Genomic DNA, 26914 nt, shown 5'->3' with positions numbered 1-26914 from the left:
GTTATATTCCTTTTAGCATTTTTGGGCTGCCACACACACTAATAATTTTCTATGCTGTTTCATTAGTGTAGTAATTGGGAGGGGGAATAATAAGGAGTAGAATTGTAGAATGTATTGTTGTCATAATAGAACATTCCTTTCTAGAAGCCCAAATTCATTCTTTGTCTCTGCACCTCTGCACCTGACCAGAACTAGATGGGTGGAAATGCCAGCGTGGCAGAGGAAGATTGGACCATGTGATGAACTTGTGGGTGTGGGGGCAAGATATTGAACTTTCAACTGGGTGGGAACCCAGGAAGCTTTCAGATTCGGATTCCCACAGATGTGCCAACATGTCTGTCTTATTAAATTGGAACTTTAAGGATAGCTCTGCCTTGGACTCTGATTTAATTCTGCATGATATTTGGAACGCTGACAATACTATTTCCACATGCCATCGTCCTCCTTTTACAATATTATAATTTTCTACGTAATGCCCTGCATCTTTGCTTATTTCTTACTTGATGCCAATTGATATCTATTTGCTAAAGATATTGAAAAGTAATAAATCTCAATATATGAATTCCCTTATAGTCTTTTTTCTTTTTTCTTTTAGGAAGGTCACTTTTTGAATCATGTCATAATGAAATATCAAAAGTGCTGAACAAGAACATTCATGAGACAGCCAGAACAAAGGATTTGGATTTCTATGCTTTTTCCTACTATTATGAGTTGGCAGTAGTTGCTGGTTTAATAGGTAATTTAGCAATAAAGACAGTGTGAACCTCATATTAGAAAGTTGGATTTAGTTCACCAAATGCAATAACAGGGCATTGATTCTAATTAGCCAAAGCAAGGGAACAAGAAGAATCTAATTTGTTTCTTCGCTCTGCTTTCAGAGGTTCTTCTCATATGTGCTGGACAGAGCTTAAAAATCAGTAATTTTAACTAACCCCAAATCCTTATTTACTTGTAAAATATTGATGAGTTTAAAGTGATATTATAAAGCAACAATAGGCAGCATGTCAAATTGATCAGGCAATAAATGGTATTGCCTGCCAGATTATCCAGAAATTCCCAAGTGTCCACCAGAATTCCTCCATATGCATCTGGGACAGTCTGCTGTTATTCATCTTCAGTAGAAAATAATATGTATGTAATGAGTCCATTTGCTCTGCATAGCAGTTTGTTTCACCTGAAATAGGAAATGGGTTTACTATGGCAGAACACCAGATACAATTTTTCCATATCCAGGTCATCCCACCACTGGTCCAAAGGATGGCCAATGAATACACTAAGTCAAGTACTACTTAGGACAAACCCATGGAAGTAATGAATACTTGAGCCTTTCTGGACCTAAAAGATTACACAGAGATTATGGTTACAGGTTAAAACCTACAGTATTGAAAGGCAGAGTTTTGCCCATCATGGCTTGCAAGGAAGGTATAAAAAAGGAAGAGAGAGAGAGAGAGAATTTGCATGTCAGAGAAAAGTTGGATCTCAGAAACTAGATTTTGGGGTTCTAAAAACTTTGTGTATATTTGATATTCACAAAGCCAAAGATAAACTAAAGATCATCATTGGTGTAATGAAATCCCTTACAATCGCCATACTACGAATATGTAAAAATGGTGCTAAGATAATCAGCCTACAAAACTACAAGCAGATAAATATATCCCTGCAAGCTAGTGATAGATGACTGTGGTGCTTTCACACATGCCATGGCATAGCCTACAAATGAACCTTTGCTAAGGCCTCAAGTGCATCAATAGATGGAAGAAAGCCATTGAAAATAAACTTGAATGAACTCATAGAGCAGTGATTCTCAACCTTCCCAATGCCTTAACCCTTTAATACAGTTCCTCATGTGGTTACCCCCAACCATAAAATTGGTGTCTCCATTCCTAAGACCATAAAAAACATGTGTTTTCCGATGGTCTTAGGCGACCCCTGTGAAAGGGTCATTCGACCCCCAAAGGGGTCCCGATCCACAGGTTGAGAACCACTGTCATAGAGGATTATTTTAGAGGAAGTAATAAACTCATAGAGGAAGTATGATGTTGCTTCAGTTTTACAATGCAAATAAGAGTGGTATTTGGTTTGCTCACACTGCTGTCAGTTTATTCTCAGTCCACAAGAATACTCAGGCTTTTCACATGATAAATCGATTCTTTTTTTTTTTTGTAAAAAGTTTTATTGGTTTTAAAAACATGTATAGGGAAAAGGTAATAGGGTACATAGAAAATTTTAGTAGCTCCCATGTTGGCAATAGAAATCCCCCCAAATCTCATACTTTTACAATTTTTAAAATAACATGTAAAGAATAGCATAAACAGAATTCTTACTTTATGTCAACAACATGTTCAATCATCTCTTTCTTTGTCACTTTCTAGTATATCAACAATTACAATAATATTTCAGATATTTTTATTTTTGTGACCTGAGCCTTTTCGATATTGCTCCCTCCTCCCTGCCCCCAGGTGGAGCCGTGCCCCACCCCTCCATATCTTGTACATTGCTGCTTTTTCCCCCACCTCTGCTATCTTCGTCCTCTGGGAGGGAAAGGTGTTTTTAATAAAGGCCTCTGCTTCATCCACTGTCTTCGATAAATTGATTCTTGAGGGGAAAATCTGCAAGGATAGTATCTCTGTATTAGTTTGTCCAAATGCCAGGTTGTCATAATTGAAAAGTCACCTATCCTAGATTATATGGAGCGAGGTGGCTCACGTGATTGGGATGCTGGATTGACAATTTGCAAACCCGTATTCAAAGCGCTGTTGTGTGATGTGGTGAGCTCCCGTCATTTGCGCCAGTTCCTGCCAACTTAGCAGTTTGAAACTATGGTAACACAAGTACATAAACAGGTACCACTTTGGTGAACTCATTGGCAGGGACTTGAAAGGAGCCAACAACTGGGCATCTCCCAAGCAATGGTGATGTCACTGCTAATCCTTTCACCAAGGAAGAGATTTGGGGCTTCCAGCAGGGAAGTATAGTATAATAACCTAAATTATTGAAATTACATTATGTATCAGTTGCTAGTTATTAACTACAATGCACATAATACGTGTTTTACAGTTTTACTTTTTCAAGACTTTTAAAAATCATTTTCTGTTAAAAGTCAGATCAAAAAGAGGTGCTGAAAATATTGTCAGTGAATGAATGCTTTCTTAACTTTGGACAGTCTTAATTAGAACAGTTTGTCAATTTTTAACAAGTTAGAACAATTAATCAGTGGAACAACTTGCCTCCAGAAGTTGTAAATGCTCCAATACTGGAAGTTTTTAAGAAGAGATTGGATAACCATTTGTCTGAAGTGGTGTAAGGTTTCCTGCCTAAGCAGGGGGGAAGACCTCCAACGTCCCTTCTAACTTTGTTATTCTAATTCTAATAGCAAAGTCTTCCAGGCATCCATCTGGGAGGGTATTGTGCAAGAGTGATGACAAATAAGCATATCTTTCTCAGACCAAGCTTAAGAATTCTATGAACATGATATATGTTGATCAGCAAAGAGTTTGATCAGCTACCTTAAGATATTCTGAGAAGCAAGCCAGTTGAATATAGATAAGCATTCTCTACATCTGCCTCAGCAGAGAAGTAGGTGTAGGGAATGCTTATCTTCAATACAATACAAAACTGATTGGAATAACTAATATTATAGATATAAATTAAATAAATATATAAAATCTAAAGGTCATCTAAGCCTTTAATACATTTAAAACTTTCTAGAGCCAATAGTAATCATCTTTTTGCTGTATATTCCACAAAATACAAATCTTTAACTCATAAACCTTTTTTTAAAAAATGTTAAAGGAGACATACTATAGTAAAACTTGCCAGCCTACAGCTTCTCAATCTTTAAAAATAGCAAAAAAAATTAAATCCAGAATGATTAAGAGATGAAACTCGGTCGAACTTAAAGTCCATATAGGCAACATTAGCAACTATAAGCATGATGGAATTCTATGATGCTTACCTGATGATAAGCCAACCACAAAAATGCAGTTCCTGCCATCTGCTCACCCCCCAAAAAATCCTGTACAGAATACATGTGGGTAATCTTGGGATCTCAGATTTCCGTGGCCCAAATCCTGCATTCAGGTATAATTTCAGCTGCAATATCTTCTGCTTTTCTACACGAATGTCAGTTTCCCCTGAATGGCTCACCGGAAACTTCCCAAGTTTATGCTTATTCTTTAATGTGGTATTTGCATTGTTATTTTGTTTATTAGTTTAGTGCAATAATTTGTGAAAACCTTTCTTAGAACATAGAAATCATAAGTACAAAAAGATTCCAATTGAATGTCTATTCATTTCTGTAATTCTATAAATATTGCAGGGTATTTTTCCCTGTTAAAGACTCTGAAAATAAGACACATTCTTATTTTAATAAGCACTAAACCTAAAGATCTGTGCTTGAAATGCACACAATACTGTCTACTTAACCATTTATTCATCATTTAGAGTGGCAGCTGTTTTGCCAATACTGCCCTCTTTTTGTTCTAGAACTACGGAACTGTTTTTTTTCCTTCTTTTTCTTTAGATAAGAAAAAGGGAGGGATCCTACCAGTCAGGAAGTTTGAAAGTGCAGCAAAGAAAGGTAAGTACTGTTGCTTGTATGCTTTCCTCAAGATCTAAGGAAGTTTTATAAAATACAATCCAACAAAGGCTCTTTAGTATCCAGAGAAAAATGTTTATATGGGAATAGTTCTAGCAAAGACTACTTTTACATTTATTTGATTTTTTTAATTACCCAGTGTGTAAAACAATGGAGATTCAACAAGGAAAGCATCCTTTCTTATGCATGGATCTTACTTACATCAGTTTGCTGCTGAAAGAACTGGGCTTTTCAAAGAATCACATTCTTAAGGTAAATAATTTTTAATGTCAATATTTGGAGTAGAATTATAATATCAATATTGAAAATACTAAGAGTAAAGGAAAAGGGATATCCAAAATTTTGTTCCACAAACATGTATCAAAAATAATTAGGTTGTTTAAAATAATAATAAAGTTTCAATTTAGAAATATTTATTCTTTTAGAATATTGGAATAACATTTTGAGTTATTTGGAAAAAGCAGAAGTAGACATTGGGGAAGAGACAGACTAAAGTATTTTAAAGAGGAACAGGAAGAGAGAAACTGAAGCCTAGACATTGCATCCCACCCTGAACCATGTACAATAGTCTTAAATGGGCAAAATAAAATTTCTTATTTATAGTGTACAGAATTTATTTTGACCGCTCCATTTCATAAACCTTCATCAGCTATTACCTGCACAATTTTAGATTTTAGGATTTTAGGAGCTGTGGTTTTGAATTGCAGCATTGAAGACTAATTCTGTCCACAGCCAGGAATTTGATCCTGACTGGCTCAAGGTTGACTCAGCCTTCTGTCCTTCCAAGATTGATAAAATGAGGAGCCAGATTTTTGGGAGCAATATGCTGACATTGTAAACTGCTCAGAGAGTGCCGTAAAGCATTATGGAATAGTAAATGTTTATGTGCTATTGTTGTTGCTATTTTATAAGTTTTAAATACTACAGCCAAGATATATTCTTTCCTCTTTTTCCCCCTATATTATAAAATCTGGGAACTCATGGATTCCAAATGCTACTTAGTAAAACTAAGGCAACACATAAATTGGGTATGTGTGTACTACATAGAAGGCTATTATGCACTGCAGTCTCTTGAAATATATAGATCACAATGTTTTAAACAGCCCATAGAAACATCTCTACTTCCAAAAATTTTAATCATTTTTTTTTTTCATTATAGCTGGCCCAGAAGATTAACAACATTGAAACCAGTTGGGCTTTGGGAGCAATTCTTCACTACATGGATTCACTTCACATGCTATAATATTAGAGATTTACTGCCTGGGGAAAATGAGTCTAGGAAATTGGACCTGATTGGTTCCTTTGAAAAGGGCTATAAGTAAAATATATATTTTTTAAAATGTTTTAAATCTTTCAGTAAGGGGGGCTGGTGCTTCAGGTGGTAGCTTAAGGTGCCCAGTATTGTCCTGGGATCACAAATACTTTTAGCATCACACAAAATCAGTAGCACTCATTTTGAAAAGAATAATGCATGACAGCTAAAAGCAGAAGCTTATTAGAAATCAAAACCAAATTAGTATAACAAATATCCTTTGATTTTTAATGAACATTGCTCATGATCTCTGATTTATTTGATGTTCTTTATAAGAAAAGCACTTAATCTTTAGGCAAACATTTTGCCATTTGTTGATGCAAGCATATAAAAGCTAACATCAGAAGCAAGCAACTTTTTAACTACCTTTGAATGTTGGACCATAGGCATTCAGAGTTTAAAATATGTGAATATGTGGGGTATTTATTTTAAAAACTTTGCTATTCTTTGTGAAACTCTTACTGACACATATTTAGATTACCTTTTGGAATCCAGCCTTTAATCCTTCAGAGCCTTTGGGGTACTGGTTTATTTTGGAAGAGGTGAGCTGGGCAAGATGCCTGTTCCCACACAGAATTCAGTTGATGTTTTCCTCTTGATTTTGACTGCCTTAATTTCTTTTTGGTGTATATTCCATCCTGTAACAGCCTTTTTCACTTTTAAATGGCACAATGTTTTTTGTTCCTGCTGTCAAGCAAAAGATTAGATAATGTTATCTTGCTATAACTCACTTCATGCAGTCCTTGTTTAGCAACCACAATTGATTCCAGTTAAATAGTTACTAAGTGATACAAACATTAAACAAACCACATGCTGAGAGGCCCCACAAAGATCACTGGTTGTTGCCATTTTAATATACGTTCTCTCATGTAGCAACACAAGCAATTAGTATAATTTTGGTGTATATTATGGTCAAGTGCAGAAATTTTGGCAGAAGTGCATGCATTGGTTGGGAAATATTTTGACTACTATTTATTACTATTGTATTTGTGAACAGTTGCTATCTGAAGCAGTTGCTAAACGAGGATTATCTAAAACTGCTGAAAGAATCTTTTCATATGGGTCATAGCAATAGCTGAATGAGTTTTTTGACATAGGCTAACATCAAGCAGTATTGGACCATGCTAGTTTGGTCTACCATTGTTCAATACGTAGACCATAGTATGTTTTTTTGGAATGTATTAATCAGTTATAAAATACTCGTAGAAGTAGTTTTTGATTGTATAAATTTGTATGAAGGACAGAAAGCTCCCTACTGCAACATGTATACCTATATCAGAGAGATAATCTGAAAATTCAGGAAAAATGCTTAAATGTTCTAATAAAGATTATGTGCATTTGTTTAATTTTGGTTTAAATATTAGATCATATTTAAGATAATATGAATGTTCCAAATTTTGTATTCGGTAAAGAGTTTGTATATTTAAGGTTCCTTTAGCTATTAAGGAAACTTCAAATACTTTTTTAAAGTCTTCGCAGTCTTCTTTTAAGCAAGTAAATTTATTGTTGCACTAAACAAAGATTGGGAAACTATTTGAAGGTTGAATTTCAGCAGTATTAAGGTTGTTTCCACCCAAGGATCCTGTTCAAAAGCATTTCTATATCCCCAAATGTGCTGGGTTTGAAGGCTGAGCTTAGTTTATTATTGGGTAGGTTGCAATGTACTTGAAACTGCAGTAAAACAAATGTTTTATTTGAAACAATGCAACTTTCTGGTGATCCTTTTTTATCATCTGCAGAAACATTTGTGTCGTCCTATCTTTTGATTCGAAGACATCAACAATCACAGCAGAATTTCTAAGGCAAAAGCTGACTGGATGGCATTGAAGTTTATAAGATTTGTTTGTTTGTTTGTTTAGCACTATTTCTGTGCTACCCCACTTACAATTACGATAAAGGAATTAATACATATCCTTGGTAAAAAGCTATAACAGTATCCCTAAATACATTTTGATAGATTCAGCTGAATGTACTAATAAGTTCCCTCCTAAATGTCAATAGGGAGAGGCTATATTTATATGGGCAGCCAATTATTTCAAAGGCTGGAAAAGCAATAAAAAGGGACATTTCCTCTCTCTACCTCTTTAGGTAGGACTGGCAGATACTGTCTGGGACAGATGGTCTGTAAAGTTACTAGGACTCAAGCCATAAAGCACTCCAAAGCTGCTCTTGTGATACTAGGAAGAGGAAACAATGACAGTATGGAAATTTATGTTTTCTTAGAAACTGTGCCAGTCTTCTAAACACATTAGACACTGCAGGGATTGTTACAACTGCAGCATGAAAGAAAGGAGCAACTCTTACCTCTGCTGCTAGATTCATAGTGACAAATAACCATGGAGAAAAAATATCAATTGACATCAACCAAGGCCTTTCTCTTACTAATAGCAGGGACAATGAAAAGAAATGAATGATTCCTGCCCTCCCTAGCTACTGCGGTCCTGATTTTTAAAGATGCGTTTGATTATTTTGTTGTCTAAAACTGAAATGGTTCACAGTAATGTTTGCAATAGAGCAAACATCATGGTAGACACAGCTTAGTAGCCCATTGTGGAAGTGAAAAGTTACAGATTATCCAAATATATAGTCTTATATTTTATTCATACATAATTTAGCAAAACACTTGAACTCTGGCATTAAGGAAGTTGGTCTACTGGCCAGTCTAGTTGATAGAATATGGTTTATAAGCACATAATAAATATGAAAAGTCAAAAGGTATTTGTCATTGCTGATTCTCTTTGGCATGTCCTTTGAAGCAGAAAGTGTATAAAAATATGCATTTGCACATGTCCATATGGATATGAATGAAGTTGATATGCTGATATTTGGTTCATCTTTTCCTTCACTGTATTAAAGAAAGAAATGAACCAGCTCTGTCCCTTGCCGCTGGTTTGGCTCGTATCATCTGTCATTGCACTCTTTGCTACTTCATTGTGATATTTTTCCATTGATTGTGCACTCTTAATTTGTTTGTTTTTATCTTTTCATTCTCTGCTGACTTTTCATTCCATAACTCAGATTAAAGCATTCCAGTAATTGAAGACTGTGTAATCGTATGATGTCAGCTTTTGAAAAATAGGATACTAGAATAGCCTTGGTATTAAAAACTAGCTTTTCAGTTATATTTGCAGCAATGCTGATAGGCAAAAATGTCACTCTCCTGCAGTTTGAAGCAGACATTATAATATGTATAATTTATTCAATTTTTGTTAAACTCCCCATTACATCTGATACAATTGAAACTGTTGACTGATGCAGTGAACAGTCCTAATTATACTCAATTGGTAAATTACGGTACATGGATTCCCACTGAATCCAAAAGACCTTCAAATAAAGAGGTTTAGATGGAAGCAAGCTATAAAACTGTCTTTGCTTGCCTTTTAAACAATGTTGAGCACTGATGAAATTCCCTAGAGTAATAAAAAGACTAGTGTTCTATTAATTATTCAAAGGAAGTAAATAGGATGACTAAGACAGTGGTTAAGATAAATCAAATACTGAACTGGAAAAGAATGTGTGTCCTTCAAAAATAAGCTAATAGAGTTTAGTGATACCTGCAGAATGTCATTTTGGTTTGATTCCAGATATAGTTTGGAAACAATTTACAGCTGTGTACTAAGAATAAGATCCTAAAATCAAATAGAACAAAGGATTTCATTGTATTAAAAAGTTAATTAGCGTATAAAATGTGACCTAGTCTGTTACAGTATTCCCAGTACTTACTGTTACATGACCAGGTACAAATTGTTTTCTGAAAAAGATCATCACAAGACTGTGCTTGACAAGTAAAAATTTAAAGAGTGATTCTAGCTTAACTACTCTGTATTGTTTCATGCCACCTTTGTATTTACCTCCACATTAAATACATAAAACTTCATTTGATCTGGATTTTGGATTTTTGTAATGAATTGAAAAGGATCACCTCGTAAGAGATATTTAGGATTATTTTTCAGATTATAAAGATTTAGGGTCTAGAGTTTCATTGTACCAGTTTAATGGAAGTCCTTGTCCATATGAAAAGAAAACACCTGAACATGTATTCCTAAAACAACATTTGCTAGATATAGACATTTGACAATACAGTGAGGACATACTTAAGCTCCAAAAAAAAAAAGATACCTCTGGGAAAATTCAACTGCAAATTAGATAAGGAAGAAGTTTGACATCTAAATTTATTATTAAAGCTTCTTCATTTTTAAAATCTTAGTAAATTGAATTGATTTATCTCTGAATATTCCAGCAATTAATGTAATAAAAATGTGTTAATGCTGTCTTCTGTCACTTGACAGAAAATGATGATTGGGTTATTTCACTCTGCCTACATTCTCACCTGAGCAAAATTTTCAGGCCATGGTTATTATTTGGCTTTGACGCAGAGGTGGTATTCAGCAGGTTCTGACCAGTTCTGGAGAACCAGCAGTGGAAATTTTGAGTAGTTAGGAGAATCGGTAAATACCACCTCTGACTGGCCCCAGCCCCATCTATTCTCTGCCTCCCGAGTCCCAGCTAATCGGGAGAAAATGAGGATTTTGCAGTAACTTCCCCTGGAGTGGGAAGGGAATGTAGATTTTACAGCATTCCGCTGCCACGCCCACCAAGCCACGCCCACAGAACTGGTAGTAAAAATTTTGAACCCCTCCACTGCGAGTGCTATGAAAGATCTACATTTCCCAAACCAAATTTATTTTGATGGGATTTAGAGTGTGAGTGTGGGTGTGTATGATACACTATTAAATATAATTAATTTGTATTCTTTCTGTATCCTTGGAACTTTACAATTTGAAAGTGGTTTTTAGATGCCATAGGGTGCACCCAAGGCTTGGAGGAGTATGCAGGGCATTGGGGCCTCAGATTTTTCACATGCTGTAAGCCTATGAATATTGAAGGAAATTCAAATGAGCTTATATTTTAATAACTATGGCTAAGACTGCACCATATTTAAGCCTTTGCTCTGGCAAGGTGTCATGCCCTTCCCTCATGGATGCTAGAGAATAGATATTTTTAAAAAAAACTTGTCATTGTAGAGTTGGGAAGATAGAAACAAGTGAGTAGGCACTACTTGTTTGCCGATAATAGCTAGCTATGCAGCACGTATATTAATACCCTTGCTGGTAGATTTTCCAGGTTGCTCCAGGCAGTTCAGAAACCACATCTATTGTCCTAAACAATACAATGTAGCAACATTTTGAGGCATTATATAAAATCTGGTGCTTGTAACAAGTTAGCAATATGCATTTCTTTCCTCATTTTTATTTCTTCATTTGATTATGTGTTGACTTCCTTCTGCCTTCAGCAACTGCTTCTATGCCTACTTGTTTTGTATATTTTTATATATTGCATACATACAAACACACACAAACATACATACATGCATACATACATATATGCTTGGCAGTTCACAGTTTGAATCCCTAGCACCACATAATGGAGTGAGCTCCCATTACTTGTCCCACCTTCTGCCAACCTACCAGTTCAAAAGCATGTAAAAATGCAAGTAGAAATAGGAACCACCTTTGGTGGGAAGGTAACAGCATTCCATGCACCTTTGGCGTTTAGTCATGCCGGCCACATGACCACGGAGAACGTCTTCAGACAGTGCTGGCTCTGTGCAAGGGGAACCTTTACCTTTATATACATACAGATATAATATTATACATAACATTATAATATATTATACAGATATAATATCTGTAAAATTCTAGATTTGAAGCATACTTTGATTTAAGTCTTGATTGCCTATGATGAATTTTGTGTGTGTTGTTATTACTTGCAAAGTTGTGTCCGACCCATTGAGAGTCCATGGACAACGTTCCTCCAGGCCTTCCTGTCCTCTACCACCCTTTGGAGTCCATTTAAACTCATGCCTACTGCTTCGGTGACTCTATCCATCCACCTCATTCTCTGTCATCCCCTTCTTTTGCCCTCAGTTTTTCCCAGCATTAGGCTCTTCTCCAGTGAGTCCTTCCTTCTCATTAGGTAGCCCAAATATTTGAGTTTCTTCTTCAGGACTGCCTTTTAAAGAGCAGTCAGGGTTGATCTCCTCTAGGACTGACCGGTTTGATTGCCTTCCAGTCCAAGAGGAGTCTTCTCCAGCACCATAGTTCAAAGACCTCAATTCTTTGGTGCTCAACCTTTCTTATGGCCCAACTTTCACAGCCATACATTGCAACTGGGAAAACCATAGCCTTGACTATACACAGGTTTATTTCCCCCAATATAGAATCATTTCTTGCCTTTCATATTATAGTTTTACACTTCTATACCTTTTATAATATGTTTTATGTTTTATGCTGGTTTTAGGCCATAGTAATTTTGTCTGTCTGATCTGTTTCACTTAACAATTCACCATAGCACATGTCCACTTTATTCCAATGCAGTTTTGGTTTCCATGTCCATTAGCTCCTTTAAGAAAGTTAGAAGTTGGGGGAAATGGAGAGGAATCTGTTCTTCTGATAATCAACTAATCTTTGTAGCTCCTGGTAAGGCAAATCACTAAATTTATTTCTGAAATGCTTATTGCTGACAAGGTTTTTCCTATTTTCATCTGTATAATAGTTAGTACAAGGAAGTACATTTCCCCCAAATCCTAGAAATGGCTAGTCATTTTTGTTCACTAATATTCTGAATATATTATTTGCCAATTACACAAAATGTCCCAGGCAGCTTGGGAAAGGTTTCCTTAGGGCAGACAGCAAATACCAAGCCTCTGTTTATTCAATGGTATCCCTACCCCTTCTACAGACAGGTCTACACCCCTTCCATCAGACTTTAGGATATCATGTGCTCCTGAGATAGGGCTGATGTACAGTAAAGCCAATGGTTCCTGATTCTAATAAAACCAAATAATTCTGCAGCTTTTCTTCTGAATTTGGGGGGCAGGTGGTTTCCTACTCATACCAGAATATCTGTGGAATATGAGCAAGTTTGGGAAGTTGTTGAAACAGTATACAGATACCTCAGGTTTGGGAGCTTCTGGGTGCTTTTACTGATTAACTTATTTGGGTGTCACCCAAAGTCATATGTCAAGTAAGTGATCTATAAATTGAATTAATAAACATTTCCAGACATGTCAGATAACTGAACTGAATCACATGATATCCTAAAGGCTAACACATTGGCACAAACCACATCCACTTTAAATGATAGTCTGCATGCTGATGCCTTAATAAATTAGAAACTGAGTAATCTGTCACATCAGACAGCATCAGACCGCTCGATGGACGAATCTTGTATTCTGTATCAGAGCAGTGAGCATAGAGGATAGCAGAGAAGATTCATCAGCGGCTGCGCCAGTCATTTCTTTCAGTGGATTTAATGCAACTGGTAATTGAAGATGATGTGACAAGTTGTTTTTTATTCCTAACCACCACCCGATAGATTTCTTCCTCACTTATTCTTTCAGATCTCCCAGCAGGGCATTCATAGCCTCTGTAACCAAGTCCGTATAAATCTCATAAGCGGTAACGATTTAGCTTACAAAGGTGTTTTTCTTTTCAAGAGGCAACTGGACTTTCTGATTTTTCTTTGAAGACGTTTCGCTTCTCATCCAAGAAGCTTTTTCAGTTCTGACTGAATATTAGATATTTAGCTATTGTTTTCCGTTCCTGTACAGAGCTTAACGTTCCCTTTCAGCCGATTTAAGGCTTAGTGTCCTAGACGAGACGTATACAGAACCAAATCCCCCGGACCTCAGCCACCCATCGATCTCCAGCCACGTTGCCGTAAACAGCGCTACCGCGCTCAATGCTGCTCTTCAGAGCGCGCATGTGCAGGCGCCGCATCGCTTGAGCGGCGCTTTGCAAAGGCAGGAGGGCGCGCCGCACATTCGGTTGGGCGCCCAAGTGATAGCTTTAATCTGCGGGTGATCCGCCTCGCGCTTCGGCTGCCCCGGTTCTGCCCGCTGCTTCTCTGCGCCTCTGCCCAGCATCGCGGGGAAATATCCCGGGACGATCCAGCGCAGAGAAGAAAAGGAGCAAAGAGCGGGAAACGATAGAAGCTCCACCGCCACCGGCTGGTCTTGTTTTGAAAGTTGCTCCGGCTGCCTCGTCCCACAGCGCAGGCGCTGCCGCAGAGAGGCCGGGCCGGGCTTTGCCAGAGCTGCCAGCAGGAGGAGGAGGAGGAGGAGGAGGATCGGGGTTGCAGCTCTTTGCTCTCATCCCACCCACCCAACCTCACCTCTGATGAACCTCGCATCCAGCTAGCCGTGCAAGCATCTGCAGCCGGAGGAAGGGAGGGAATCAGGGAAATTTATCCGAAACAGCAGCTTTCTCCGACGCCTGGGCCGTTCCAGACAGACGACCTCCCTCGGGCCGCCGCTCAACTAGCCGGGATGGCCGTTCCGCTTAGCGACAGCGAAAAAAGGAAACAGATCAGCGTGCGGGGCATTGCCGGGCTGGGCGATGTGGCGGAGATTAGGAAGAGCTTCAATCGGCACCTCCACTTCACCCTGGTGAAAGATCGGAATGTGGCCACCCCGCGGGATTATTTTTTCGCCTTGGCGCACACTGTGCGCGATCACTTGGTAGGACGGTGGATCCGCACCCAGCAATATTATTACGAGAAGGACCCCAAGGTAAAAAGATACGGAGCTGGCACTCCGTGCGTGCATGCATTCCTCTCCCCCCTTCCCCCAGTTATCCCCAGATTCATACAGGCAAAGGAGGCCTTGCAGGTACCGAATGTGGAAATTTCCCCTCTGCTGGAGAACGTGTGTGGGTGTCTTTGCAGCGAAATTGTGCATCAAAGAGCCATTAGATCATGGCTAGAAAGAATCCTCTCAGCAGGCAATGAATTGGGAGGGTGGGGGATTTGTCAAAGACAAGGAGAAGCTGCATTCACATTGAAATCAGGCTTCCTTAGTTTGGATTCCTTCTGGACTTGTCTCCATCAGTTATTTTGAATATGGGCTTGACGTCCAACACATCTAGAGGGTACCAGGTTTGGAAAGGTCTACTTATGCCAAGAGAAGTATATTAGGCTTTAATGAACCAGTAAACTTTATTGGTGGTTGCAAAATATTTTTAAAGCCCTCTTTTTCTCGCCCCTGTATTCAGTTGGTCTCTCTGCAGTCATAAATCTTTTTACACTTGCACCTAAGGCATGGCAGGAACATTCTCTGATAACAGCTTTTTCTGTCTTTTCCCCATGACACTCCCTTCCTCTTTTGCCCTGTCTATGAGACAAGGTCATTAGCTCCTTACAGCATCTTCTAGAGTCATCCAGCCATTGGTTCTGCTAAAATCACAGCAATATAGGCCAAGTTTAATATTATTTCAATCATTGCTGAATGATGCTATGTATGTTGAAATAGTTTTTGTCTACCTGAAACAGTGGTGTTAAAGTAGCATTTTCTCCCCACAATACCCTAGTCATGTAGCCAAAATGGAGGCAAGATTGGGATTGGCAACAGGGACCGCTAATTTCATATCAGGGTGTCAAAAACAGTTGGTACATATCAGTAACAATAGTTACTGATATGTCAGTTTAAGAAAGGATAGAAAGCAGTTTAGTCCAACAGTAACCAATATGGTTTTGTTGTAGTTTATAAGGATTTATTAGAAGATGTCTTTACTAAAATTAGGAATAAAATCCAAGAAGTTGGTTTGGAGAGACGGCTGCCCCAGGCTCACCAACAAATAGCTATAATTCAATGTTTTTAAGTAATGTAAGATTATTTCAGCACTTGAACAGGAAAAAATCCCAAAAGTAGTTCTCCTCCCCAAAATAATAATAATAATAATAATAATAATAATAATAATAATAATAATAATAATAATAATAATAATAATACCACCACCATTAAATGGTATTTGCGATGCATTTTTGAATGTTCTGTTGACTTTCATGTTTAATGAATAAAGTATATAATAATAAAATAAATTTAATAGCTACCACTATAGAGGCTTTGTTGTTAAAATACCATAGGCCTGATTCAGAAGGAAGAGTCTTTGAGAGAGAAAGTTTAACTGTCTTGGGAGAATGATGAAGCTATCTTCAAAGGGAGAGATGCTGTAAACCAGCTTTTTAAAATCTGTACCTTAGAAATCTGTTGAGCTAATGACATATTGGTGATTGTATAAATTATGCTGCTTTGGGAATACTGAGTAATCATTAGAATTTTGTATTGTGTTGGTCTGGTTGACCAAGAAATACTTAATTCATAAAATGCAAATGTTTTAAAATGTTTTAAATTTAAAGTACCTGTCTAAACAATATCTTGAAGTTTCTGAAAACGTTTGAGAGGAATATAAAAGAAAAGCCATAGCCTAAAATTATTTAATTACCCATGGTTCAAACTGTCAGTTGAAAAAAACAATTATTTGAAGAGCATGGAAGCTCTTATTGCAACTAGAACTCTTGAACCAGCCACAAGGAAGTGATATCGCTCCCGACATTAAGTATATTGAATTATGACATTTACTAACTTAGGGCATAAGCAAATTGCTAGCCATTGATTTACTTTTTCAATATCATTTAATCTTCATTTATTTGAAACCATCTGTTTCAACAGCTATTATCACAATTGTGGGCAATCAAGGAATTATGCTAAACTTGCTAGGCCAAGAGCTTGATTAGATAATTCTAAGTTCCAATGATTTGTAAGAATAATTGGTCATAATTCACTTTTTCTCATATCATAGCCTTCTCTGTTCTTTGTCAGTGCTGCTTAAATGTATAAATAAGTAATGAAATTACAATTCACTACTTATTTATTTTATTTAATTAAATTATTTATATGACCACTCACAAGAGTGATTCTGGACAGTACAAGATTAAACCACAGTGGCTGCTTGATAGGATCACAATGAATTCTACCATCTATAACAGGGGAACTCGATTTCATTGAGGGCCGCATCAGGGTTGTGTTTGACCTCGAGGGCTGGAGGGGCCGTGGCCGAGTGTGTGTGGCCAGCTCGACATCACTCATCAAGGCTCCATTTTCGGCCATGATAGCCTCCTGCAGCCCTCTGCCATCTAAAATGGAGCTCCGTTTTTGCGGGCAGAGGCACTGCAGGCCAATCCTTCACTGTTTCCAGGGTGGGCCCGCAGGCCAGATCTAAGCCCCCAGATGCAGCCCGCTGGCCTTGAGTTTGATACCCCTGATCTGCAAGAGCCACACAAGGGGTAGAATGGGACAGAATGTAAAACTTTAACTTTCAGTTAGGTATATTCCTCGCAGTGTTGGGCAATAGAGATATTAAAGTGGCAAGTTTGTCACAAGAAACTGAGAAAAGTGATATTTATATTTCCATAGTATGTACTTACATTAATTTAGATTAAATTTGATTCTAGTTTAGTCTACCTTTTTATAGTAGAAACACTATTTCTTAATCCTTAATTTTTCACTTAGCAGTTTTTCTGTCCTTGAAGCGTGTACTCCTTTATTTTTGGTTCTGAATGATTAAGGTTACTGAACTTTGAATGTTTACAAGTTGTTTTGTTTCTGTCTTCATATATTGTCTCTTGATTAAATCTGTTTATAATATCATTAGCTTATTTATAGGCTACTAACACCAATAAGAAAGATAGGAAACATATTTTTAGGTTTTGATATTCATGGCGTTGAAAATAACATTTTTACAACATACAGAATGGAATTATTACATTAGCAGAACCTTAGCCAATGTGGATGTTTCAGAAGTCTTGGATTATGGTTCCATCACCCCTTCAATATTAGTCCTGCTCGATGTAGTACATATATTATGAAAGCATTTTTTTTTAAAAAAAGTCTGTATTAGTCATTCAGTTAGAATGACTGATGTCCACAATATGTCAGGGACACAACTTTGTGCTGCAGAATTCATATTGTACAAATTCAACAAAGGGAAGAGAAAAACAGCAAGGGAAGAATACATATGGATACAGTTTAATATGAGTTTCTTGTTTAATATGAGTTTCTTGTTTAATATGAATTTCCTGATTGGAAATTAAATATACTAAACTGCAGATTCATTAAAATGGTGGATTTCAAAGAAGGGTAATTCATTTCTGACACAGGGATAATTCCAGGAGTAGTCAGAATTTGAAAGATCGTAAAAGTCACTATAATAGTAAACCAGAAATAATCTCCAATGGTAGACCCAGAGAAGAACAAAAAAAGTGAAGAATGAATGCTGAAATGGACAAAGAAATATGAGATAAATTGAAACTCTGGACTTTATAGTGAGAAGGAAGAGTTTAAATAATAACAGTATTATTTTGGAGTATATATACAGTACATATCTGGAGGCCTGCCCCCAACTCCTTTCCTTATAGCATTTCTGAGTTGATGGAACCACAGTGTTTCAGGTTCCTGATCAATTACTAATTCTTTCAACTCCTGTAGTCAACTTAGCTAGAGTGTAAAGGTCAGCAGAAACATTGGCTTTGGTCAGTGACTCAGTCCCATGTCAATTAAGATAGAGGCAAAGGACTTCAGTTCTTCCTCTTTTCCTCCCTCCTCCCAATGTGCAAAGGAGGAGAACCTTTGGCAGTGTCCTCTAAACTCCTCAGCCAGAGGCAGCCAGTCCCTACTTTTGTGCATCTGAGCATTGTTAGGACAGCGGCCCTTTGAAAGCTTCTCTTTGCTCTTCACATTGCAATTCAAATGAGAGAATAGAATTGCTTGCAATTCAAATGAGAGAATAGATGCAATGCATCATTGGGTATACTTCACGTTTGTGGACCAAGGATTAGAGGTTATGCTGTGGAGCTTAATTATAGATACTCAGACCTTCTGTTGCTTAAACCTAATGTAGGTCAATGTTGGCATATGCTTTCATTTATACTGCAAATGTCACCTGATTGAATAAGAGAGAATACCAGGTAGAAAAGATCTTTTTTTTTTTCTGTAGGTCAAAAATGCTCAAATAATCATTAAAATGATAGTAACTTGTCAGGATACTTCATTGAGAGGAAAATGCTTGATTTGATCCAGAATTTCATTAAAGAAGCTTGGGATGATCAGCTGATAGGGAAGGGAAGGGGAAAAGAAAGGAAGGGAGGAAGGAAGGAAGGAAGGAAGACGTCTTTCTGGGAGACAGGCATTAATAAATTAATAAAGAGGAGGAAAAGAGGTTGAATCCTGTTTTTTCCAAAAACACAGAGCTTTGTTGAATCCTCATTTAACTTAGATTTTTAACAAAGCAAAAAAAGAATATGCAATAAAGGAAAGAAAGGAAGGAAGGAAGAGAGAGAAGAAAGAAAAGAGAGAGACAGAAAGAAAAAAGAGAAAGAAAGAATGAATCATGGTTAGGCTGCAAGTGATGATTTTTAAAATGTTGATTTCAAAGTAAGCACTACAAATTTCCACTGGATTTGGCCCCAGTGAGTGTGGTAGAATTTAACCAAATCTTTATATAATATTTACTGCTAGCATACCTAAAATGTATGTGTTGTGTGTATGCATATAAATGGAGGTCTTCTTATTTGCCATGATCAGAGTTCTTACTAGGTGTGTGTTCTGTATATAACTTCTGGACATGCTCTTATGTGTATAATTAGCTCATCCTGGGTCACAGACTTGCTCTTTCTCAGCAAGTAGCATCCCTTGAACCCACAATGCCCCAGAGCAACATCTAGCATGATAATTTCCTGTTTATCAGTTAGACTCTTTCCTTGACTTGCAAAAATAAAATCTGGTGCACCTAAAAGGTCAACTTGTAAAGTATTTTGAGTTTAGATTAGTGAACCTACCCATGATAACTTATAGTTGAAACAAGTCACTATAGCCATGACGGTGAACCTATGGTACGCATGCCATAGGTGGCACACGGAGCCATTTGTTAGGGCACACGAGGCGCTGCCTTGTCAGCTCCAGCGTGCATGTGCAGGCTGGCCAGCTGACTTCAGCTTCTTTTGAGGCTGTTTTTCTCCTGAAAACTGCGAAAACCTGAAAACGGGCAAACTGGAAATTGGGCAATGGAAGGCTTCGGTTGGCGAAAAACGGCCCTATGGGCAAACCGGAGGTCACTGTTCCTGGACTTCTGGGAAGCTCCTGAAGCCTCCGGAGGGCCACTGGGGGGGCAGGGGAGGCTCTTTTTGCCTTCCCCAGGCTCTATAAAGCCTCTGGAGCCTGGGGAGGGTGAAAAAAGTATGCCAAAAGTGGGAGGGATCACGCAGCAAAAGAGGGGGGGGGATATGTGGATAGCATTATGGGTGTGGGCATCCCTATGCACGACCCCCCTGCACTCCCCCCATTTTCGGCACGCGATCCAAAAAAGGTTAGGCATCACTGCACTATAACTTAAAAACCATACCTCTTCATACACATAGATTTAGCTTTAGTTGTTACCAACTAAAATAAGGGGCATTAAAGGATTCCATGATGAGCAGCTTCTCAGATTTGACCATACTGATGGCTCTTGTAGAGAATCACCTTGAAATATTTGCAATATACAAGAGTTCCTAGATTAGAAAATGAATTATGTTGAAAGGGTGGCATTTTCTATAGTAAGTCACTACATTTAAAAGCTGGCCCTGCATTCTTTTCCTTATATCCAGTTAATTACATTTTATCTTCTTTGAGATTCTGTTGTTTAGCTGCCTTTTTAGTGACTGCTAGATTAGATGCAAATTCCATCTTGGCCACATTTCTGCTCTTTAAAAAGGAAACCAGATACTGTCAGGAGCCCCAGAAGTATTAATTCTCTTAAGCAAATGCCAGTTGTATATTCATTGTAAGAGTATCTTGTAACAGGAGCCAAATTCTTGAAACAATTCAAATCTTTGTATCTTGAAAATAGTTTAGACCAGTGGTTCTCCATAGTGAGGGGGGAGGAGTATCCAGGATGGGTTGACCTTATCCTCCAGCTGATTGGACTGAGTCAGATAAGCTCTTGGGACATGCCCCTGGCCCACCAGGCTCTCTCCATTATTTGACTCAGTCCTCAACTGGACAGATTGCCATCCTGGAGCTCCAGGAAGATTGAAGAAAGTTAAAGAAAAAAAGAAGAATCATAACCTCCGCCAGTGGGCTAAATAGCTCCCAGAGCGGTAGAGATTGCCAAAAGCCCCCTTGGGGGCGGCAAGCTGCCCAGGCATCTGAGTGAGACAAGTATCACTCAGTAAAGGATTCAGCCGGGCAAGCAGGATACACAGGGCACAAGCCTTCCATAGGCAAGCCCTGCTGCACTGGATCCAGAGGAACAGGAGCGCGATCAGCTGGAAGGACAGCGCAGGATCCCACCCAGAAGGTGAGCCCGCCGCTGGAAGCTCTGTGAGGCACAGGAGCGCTCTGTTGCTCCCCACCGGGTTGAGCAGCGAACCGCGGCTTCCCCAACGCCACGGAGCGCCCGCGCCTGTATCCACATGGCTCACCTCACCGGAGGGAGCCGCGGGCAGAGCCTAGCTCCCCCAGCGCCAGAGAGAGGCAGAGGGGAGCGAGAAAACAGCGTGGGAGGCGCGTGGCAGCTCCTAGGAGCACAAGCCGCAGGCAGAGGAAAACATTTTAAAAAGTGCGCCCTTTCTACTGCTGGCAGGCGCCATTTTGAAGCTGGCTGGGACCACATGTTCCAAGATGGTGGCGCCCAGCAGCCAGGAAGAAGCCGGCAGGAGTCCAGCACCTGCAGCAATGGACAGCAGCCCTGCCAGAAGGCCTGAGGAACAGCCAGAGGTAATGACCACCACTAGGGCTGCCGGGGGGGGGGGGAAGGAGAAGAGAAAGCACCTTTCCCCCAGGGCACAGCTGGTAGAGGGTGGTCACAAGCCTGCCAAAGCCTCCAAGTATGAGACTAGAAGGCACAAGAGGCTGGAGGAGATCTACAAGAAGGCAAGTGGGCACCAACCCACCCCAAGCCTGGGACAGAAGGGGAAGCCCCTGGAGCCCCCCCTCAAGAGGAGCCACAGGGGAGGAACCCCCATTGCAAGCTAGGATCCCAATTGACACCTCAGGTCTTTGGGGTCTCACTCAGGGGTGGCAGTCCCCTCCACCTACAGCCTCCCTGGGCCCAGCCCTGCCCACGGGAATCCCACTGCTGGCTTCCCCCCCTGCACAGGTGGGCATGGCACCCAGTCAATAACTCCCACCAGGGGTCCCCAACTTCCAGGACCTAATGATGTGGATTTTCCAACAATGTATGACAGCAGCCTTTCAGCAGCCACAAGCGCAGCCCCAGGCGGTGCCAGCACCCAGGGTACCTGAAGACCTGGTGGACCAGGAGGAGGACATCTCCAACTCCTCAATCTCATTGCAGGACGACAGCGACCTGGATTGCGAGGAGGGGGAAGTCAGGGAGGACAAACTCTCCGAGGACGAAGGTATGCCCCCTCCAAAGCCGGCCTTCACGGGGTTGTTCCAGCCCTCATTGTATAAATCGCTCCTGTTCAAGGCCAAGGCAGCAGCCAAGCTTGGAAACAGAGCGACAGAAGCCTCACCCCAATTCCAAGGGTTCTCGGCTGAGAACATCTTTGACGAGAAGGCCATTGAGACTGACACAGTGCCAACCCCCAAGGCCTTCCTGGAGTCAATCAAACGACAGTGGGCAACCCCCACAGCCGGCCCAACCCCCACGTCCACTGCTAAGACCTTTTTCAATGTGGATAAGGACATGGCGGGGGTGCTGGCCAGCCCTCCAACGATGAGCCGGTGCGGGCACTGCACACCCCAACTAACCTCCCAGGGGAACCAGAAGAGGCCCTGAAGTTGGAGGACAGAAAAGCAGATCTTACCCTCCAAAAGGGACATCAAGCAGCGGCCTGGGCGGTGAAGGCGGCCACCACCGCCTCCTTCTTCAACCGGACATCCCTACTTTGGCTACAGGAGCTGCAACAGCGGATCCCCGTCACCGAGAGTAGAGCACACCAAGACATCAATAAACTGGTGGCGGCCATCCAGTTTTCGGTGGACGCCACCTTGTCCGCGGCCAAGTTCGCTTCCAGAGCCATCGCTTCTACAGTCGCATCCCGCAGACTACTGTGGCTGAGACAGTGGCAAGCCGAGGTACGGCACAAGTGGCGCCTGGTGTCAGCTCCCTTCACAGGAGACTCCCTCTTCGGGACAGCCCTGGATCCATACCTTGTAGAGAACAAGGATAAGAAGAAGGTGCTTCCCACGGCTGCAAAGAAGGGTCAGTTCAGAGCGACGCCTTACCCCAGACGCTCCTACTCCAGGGGACAGGACATTGGGACTTCCTTCCGATATCAGGACTCTTTCAGGGGTTCTGAGGCGGGGTACTCAGGGGCCAGGCAGTACCAGGGTTTTGTTGCCAGACAAAGGTACCCAGATAGGCTGCAGAAAGGCAAACAGCAGAAGCGGCCCTTTCGAGGGGGCAGAGGAGGAGATGGGGGGCGCTCCTTCCACAAACACTGAGGCTAGACCAGACTCACCTCCCATTGGGGGGCGCCTAGTGTATTTCGCGGATCGCTGGGACCGCTCCACCTCTGATAGGTGGGTGCAACACACCATCAGACATGGGCTGGCCCTGGAGTTCCTTTCCAGCCCCCCTGGGTTCTTCCGAATCTGCCCGGTGTCCAATAACCCGGCCAGGAGGTTATTGATGCAGGAAGCCATACAGCACCTGCTGGATATCCGAGCCATCCAGCCGGTGCCCCTAGAACAGCAAGGTCAGGGGTATTACTCAATCCTTTTCGTCAGCCCCAAGGCTTCAGGGGGATGGAGGGCAATTCTGGACCTGAAGCGGCTAAACCGCTTCATCCGCTACAGGAGGTTCAAAATGCATTCCCTCTACTCCATCCTGGAGGGGTTAGGCAGGGGGACCTCCTCACTTCCATAGACCTTACAGAGGCATACCTACACATTCCAATCCTGCGAGATCACAGGAGGTACCTCAGGTTCTGTTACCTAGGGCAGCATTTCCAATACCGGGCCTTGCCCTTCGGCTTGTCATCTGCCCCCCGGGTGTTTACCAAGGTAATGGCTGCCTTGGCAGCCCACCTGAGACAGGTTCCAGTCAGAATCCAATGTTACCTGGATGACCTGCTAATACAGTCATCCTCCATTGAGGGGGCCCTAGGGGACCTAAATACAACCATGGCAGTGCTAAGGGAGCATGGGTTCTCCGTAAACCTGGCCAAGAGTCATTTTCACCTCTCCACTAGATTAATCCACCTAGGGGCTCTCATTGATTCAGAGGAAGGCAAGGTTTTTCTGTCTACAGAAAGACAGAACTCCCTGAGACGACTAGCCATACAGGTGGTCTCGGGAGGTAGGGTGTCTCTAGCCACACTGTCCAAGCTGCTAGGCACCATGGTCTCGGCCATTGGCATTGTCCCGTGGGCGCGGCTACACACCAGAGACCTACAATGGTTCCTTTTGCCTTTCCAGCAAAGGGGCAGGAGCTGTTCCCAGACCAAGGTCCGACTCCTGGCAGAAGTCTCCCGCTCACTGATCTGGTGGACGTCCCACGCGATTACAAAGGGCGAGGTCTTCAGCACGACAGACCGTGTAACAGTGACCACGGATGCCAGCCTGTTCGGGGGGGGGGGTTACCTGCAGGACCAGATAGCGCAGGGACAGTGGAGCCAGGCGGAGCTGATGCACAGCATCAATTGGCTGGAGCTCAGAGTGGTCCGCCTTGCCCTGATGCATTTCCACCGCTCTGTCAAGGGCAGGCACATTCTAGTCCTCATGACAACATCACCACAAAGGCTCATGTGAACAGACAGGGGGGGGGACCAAATCAGGGGCCCTGATGCAAGAGGCCAAGAGGCTGGGGCGATGGGCAGAGAGAAATGTGCTATCCCTAACGGCAGAGCATATAGCGGGAGTGGACAACACCAGAGCCGACTCGCTCAGCAGGGCAGAAGTAGACCAATCAGAATGGAGACTTCACCCAGACATCTTCAGGGAGGTGATGAACCGGTTCGGTCACCTGGAGGTCGACTTATTCGCCACGCACCTCAACACCCAACTACCGAGGTTTTACTCCAGGTATCGAACACACGGGGTGGAGGGGGCGGACGCCCTCTGCTGCCCGTGGCCCAGGGGGCTTCTATATGCATATTCACCCTTACCACTGATTCCCGGAGTAATTCAGAAAATTCTTCGGGAGGGAGCGGAGGTGGTACTAATTGCCCCTTACTGGCCCAGGAGGCCTTGGTTTGCAGACCTCCAATCACTCTCGGTGGGCAGAGCGTGGAGAATTCCCCAGGAGAGAATATCCCTCAGCCAGGGCTCCCTGGAGCACCCGGAACCCCAATGGCTCCAGTTGACCACGTGCCGGCTGTGTAGTTGCATCCTGATTGATAGACCCATAGGGCCTGTTTTTTGCACTCCAGAGGCTTCAGGGAAGCTCCTGAAGCCTCTGGAGGGCCTCCGAGAAGGCGGAGGGAGGCTATTTCACCCTTCCCAGGCTCCTATAAAGCCTCTGGAGCTGGGGAGGGCGAAAAATGGCTTTAAAAAAGGCTGAACTCAGCTGGCCAGCGCGCACATGCGCACTGGCCAGCTAACAAGGCAAAGCCTCGTGTGCCCTGGCAAATGGCTCCACGTGCCACCTGTGGCGCACGTGCCATAGGTTCGCCATCCCAGGGATAGCTGATTGAAGCTTGTGCAAATCCCCTTTCTAGTACTTAGGAACAATTTTGAAATTATCACTGTGAAGAGATGGATGAGATTTATAGCCCATTTATTCTCATAAAATCCTTGCTCAACAGTGGAATTTACTGGATGATCTTGGGGGCTTATTAGTTTCTTTCATCCAAATCAGAGGTGGGTTGCTGCTGGTTTGGCCCGGATCGGCCAAACTGGTAGTAGCGGCGGCGGGAGATTCCACCCACCTTCCAAACATGCCCGCACCCATTGCTCAGAAGCGCGGCCAAACTGGTAGTAAAAAAATTGACAACCCACCTCTGATCCAAATGTAGGGTGATTAAAGCATGCAGGAGGAACCTCTCCCCCCTCCCTGCACTCACTACTCTGATCTGCAGTGGATTAATTGACTTTTTTGGGTTTGCATGAGTTGTTGTTTTTTCCAGAGGAGCGCCCTTAGGCTTGGAAGAGGAATTAAACATTGGCCTACCCCAGTTTTAGTTTTGATCACAAATATTCAAGCAGAAATATTTAGAGCTCCAGCATTTAAAATGTCCTTTCCAAAAAAAGTGTTTTTTTTTTGTCAGACCTGAAATCTGAATGCCAATAATCATGACTATGCCATTTTTTTGGAGGAAAATAATTTATACGCCCATCATTTGGACAGAACTTACTGAACGTGCATGGTGCAAAAAAGAACCTGCTAAGAAATTCTGCAATTAAGATGAACAACTTTTTTAAAAAACCAAAAACTGGAGCTGCTCTTATACAACAGCCTATTAGTGAAATGGCTCACCAGCTACTATTAAAGTTAGAGGAGCTGGATCATCAAGAACTTAGTGTTCCTGTTTGTCATTCCATCTTTCAATGTGAAATGATGCCTTTTAGACATGCAAATTAAATTACGTGAGCCTAGAACTGAAAGAGCTTTTGGTAGCCATTTAACACACACACAATGTAAAAGACTCAGAGATTGGAACATCATGGACCTGTTTCTACGTACCAGGCGGTGTGGTGGGGGTTATTTTTGAAAATGCAGTTGGCTTTGTAGGAACATAGCAATCTGTAGAGCTGACCTGTTTTAGAATGTGAATGTAAGCCAAAAGTGATCACCTCATAACTGCAGAAGCAGTAAGTGGCATGGGAATGGCCCCTTGTTTGTGGTGACACAGAATGCTGCAATGCTTCTGTTGAAAGAAATGTCCTTCTGGGTTCGGCTCCAAGTGGGGGAAAAGACACTGGAGACATGGAGGCTGCTTGGAAAGATGGTTTAATGGTGGGCAGGACACATGCCTTGAGTCCTGAACAGAAAAGGTGATCACATGCTTCAATGTTGGTGGAGAAGAAGAGAAGGGAGGACTGAGATGCTGAAAGTCCCTGTTTTATGCCCTCTCTGGCCTTTGATCTTGAGCTTGTCTTCTGATTGGTTGTCAGACTCCCATGGGGCCATGCAGGGGCAACTCTCTAGGCTACGTTTGGAATCCAGGTTTGGTTGAGTTCTCAAATGCCATGTGGTGAGTTGGGTAAAGGGCCAATATTA

General features: G+C 41.5%; 2 protein-coding genes across 5 annotated transcripts in view; both read left to right on the top strand.

Annotated features, from left to right (window-relative positions):
- Positions 1-9761, top strand: part of ENTPD6 (ectonucleoside triphosphate diphosphohydrolase 6) — a 28090-nt gene extending 18329 nt beyond the window's left edge. For 3 of the 4 annotated variants that reach the window (XM_081943070.1, XM_081943072.1, XM_081943071.1), the window contains exons 12-15: positions 596-736; positions 4523-4579; positions 4737-4849; positions 5757-9761. In XM_081943070.1, coding sequence (XP_081799196.1) covers positions 596-736; positions 4523-4579; positions 4737-4849; positions 5757-5840 — 395 coding nt within the window. In that variant the 3' untranslated portion in view covers positions 5841-9761. The remainder of the gene's footprint in view (positions 1-595; positions 737-4522; positions 4580-4736; positions 4850-5756) is intronic. The other variant, XR_014174527.1, reaches the window with a different exon arrangement.
- A 4294-nt stretch (positions 9762-14055) lies between these two features.
- Positions 14056-26914, top strand: part of PYGB (glycogen phosphorylase B) — a 62139-nt gene continuing 49280 nt past the window's right edge. The window contains exon 1 of the mRNA XM_081941394.1: positions 14056-14481. Within this exon, the coding sequence (XP_081797520.1) occupies positions 14239-14481 (243 nt within the window). The 5' untranslated portion in view covers positions 14056-14238. The remainder of the gene's footprint in view (positions 14482-26914) is intronic.

Source organism: Natrix helvetica (assembly GCF_964273705.1).
Source record: "Natrix helvetica genome assembly, chromosome: 2".
NCBI lineage: Eukaryota > Metazoa > Chordata > Lepidosauria > Squamata > Natricidae > Natrix > Natrix helvetica.
Note: the sequence above shows the minus strand (reverse complement) of the source record. Positions and strands in the feature narration are given on the sequence as shown.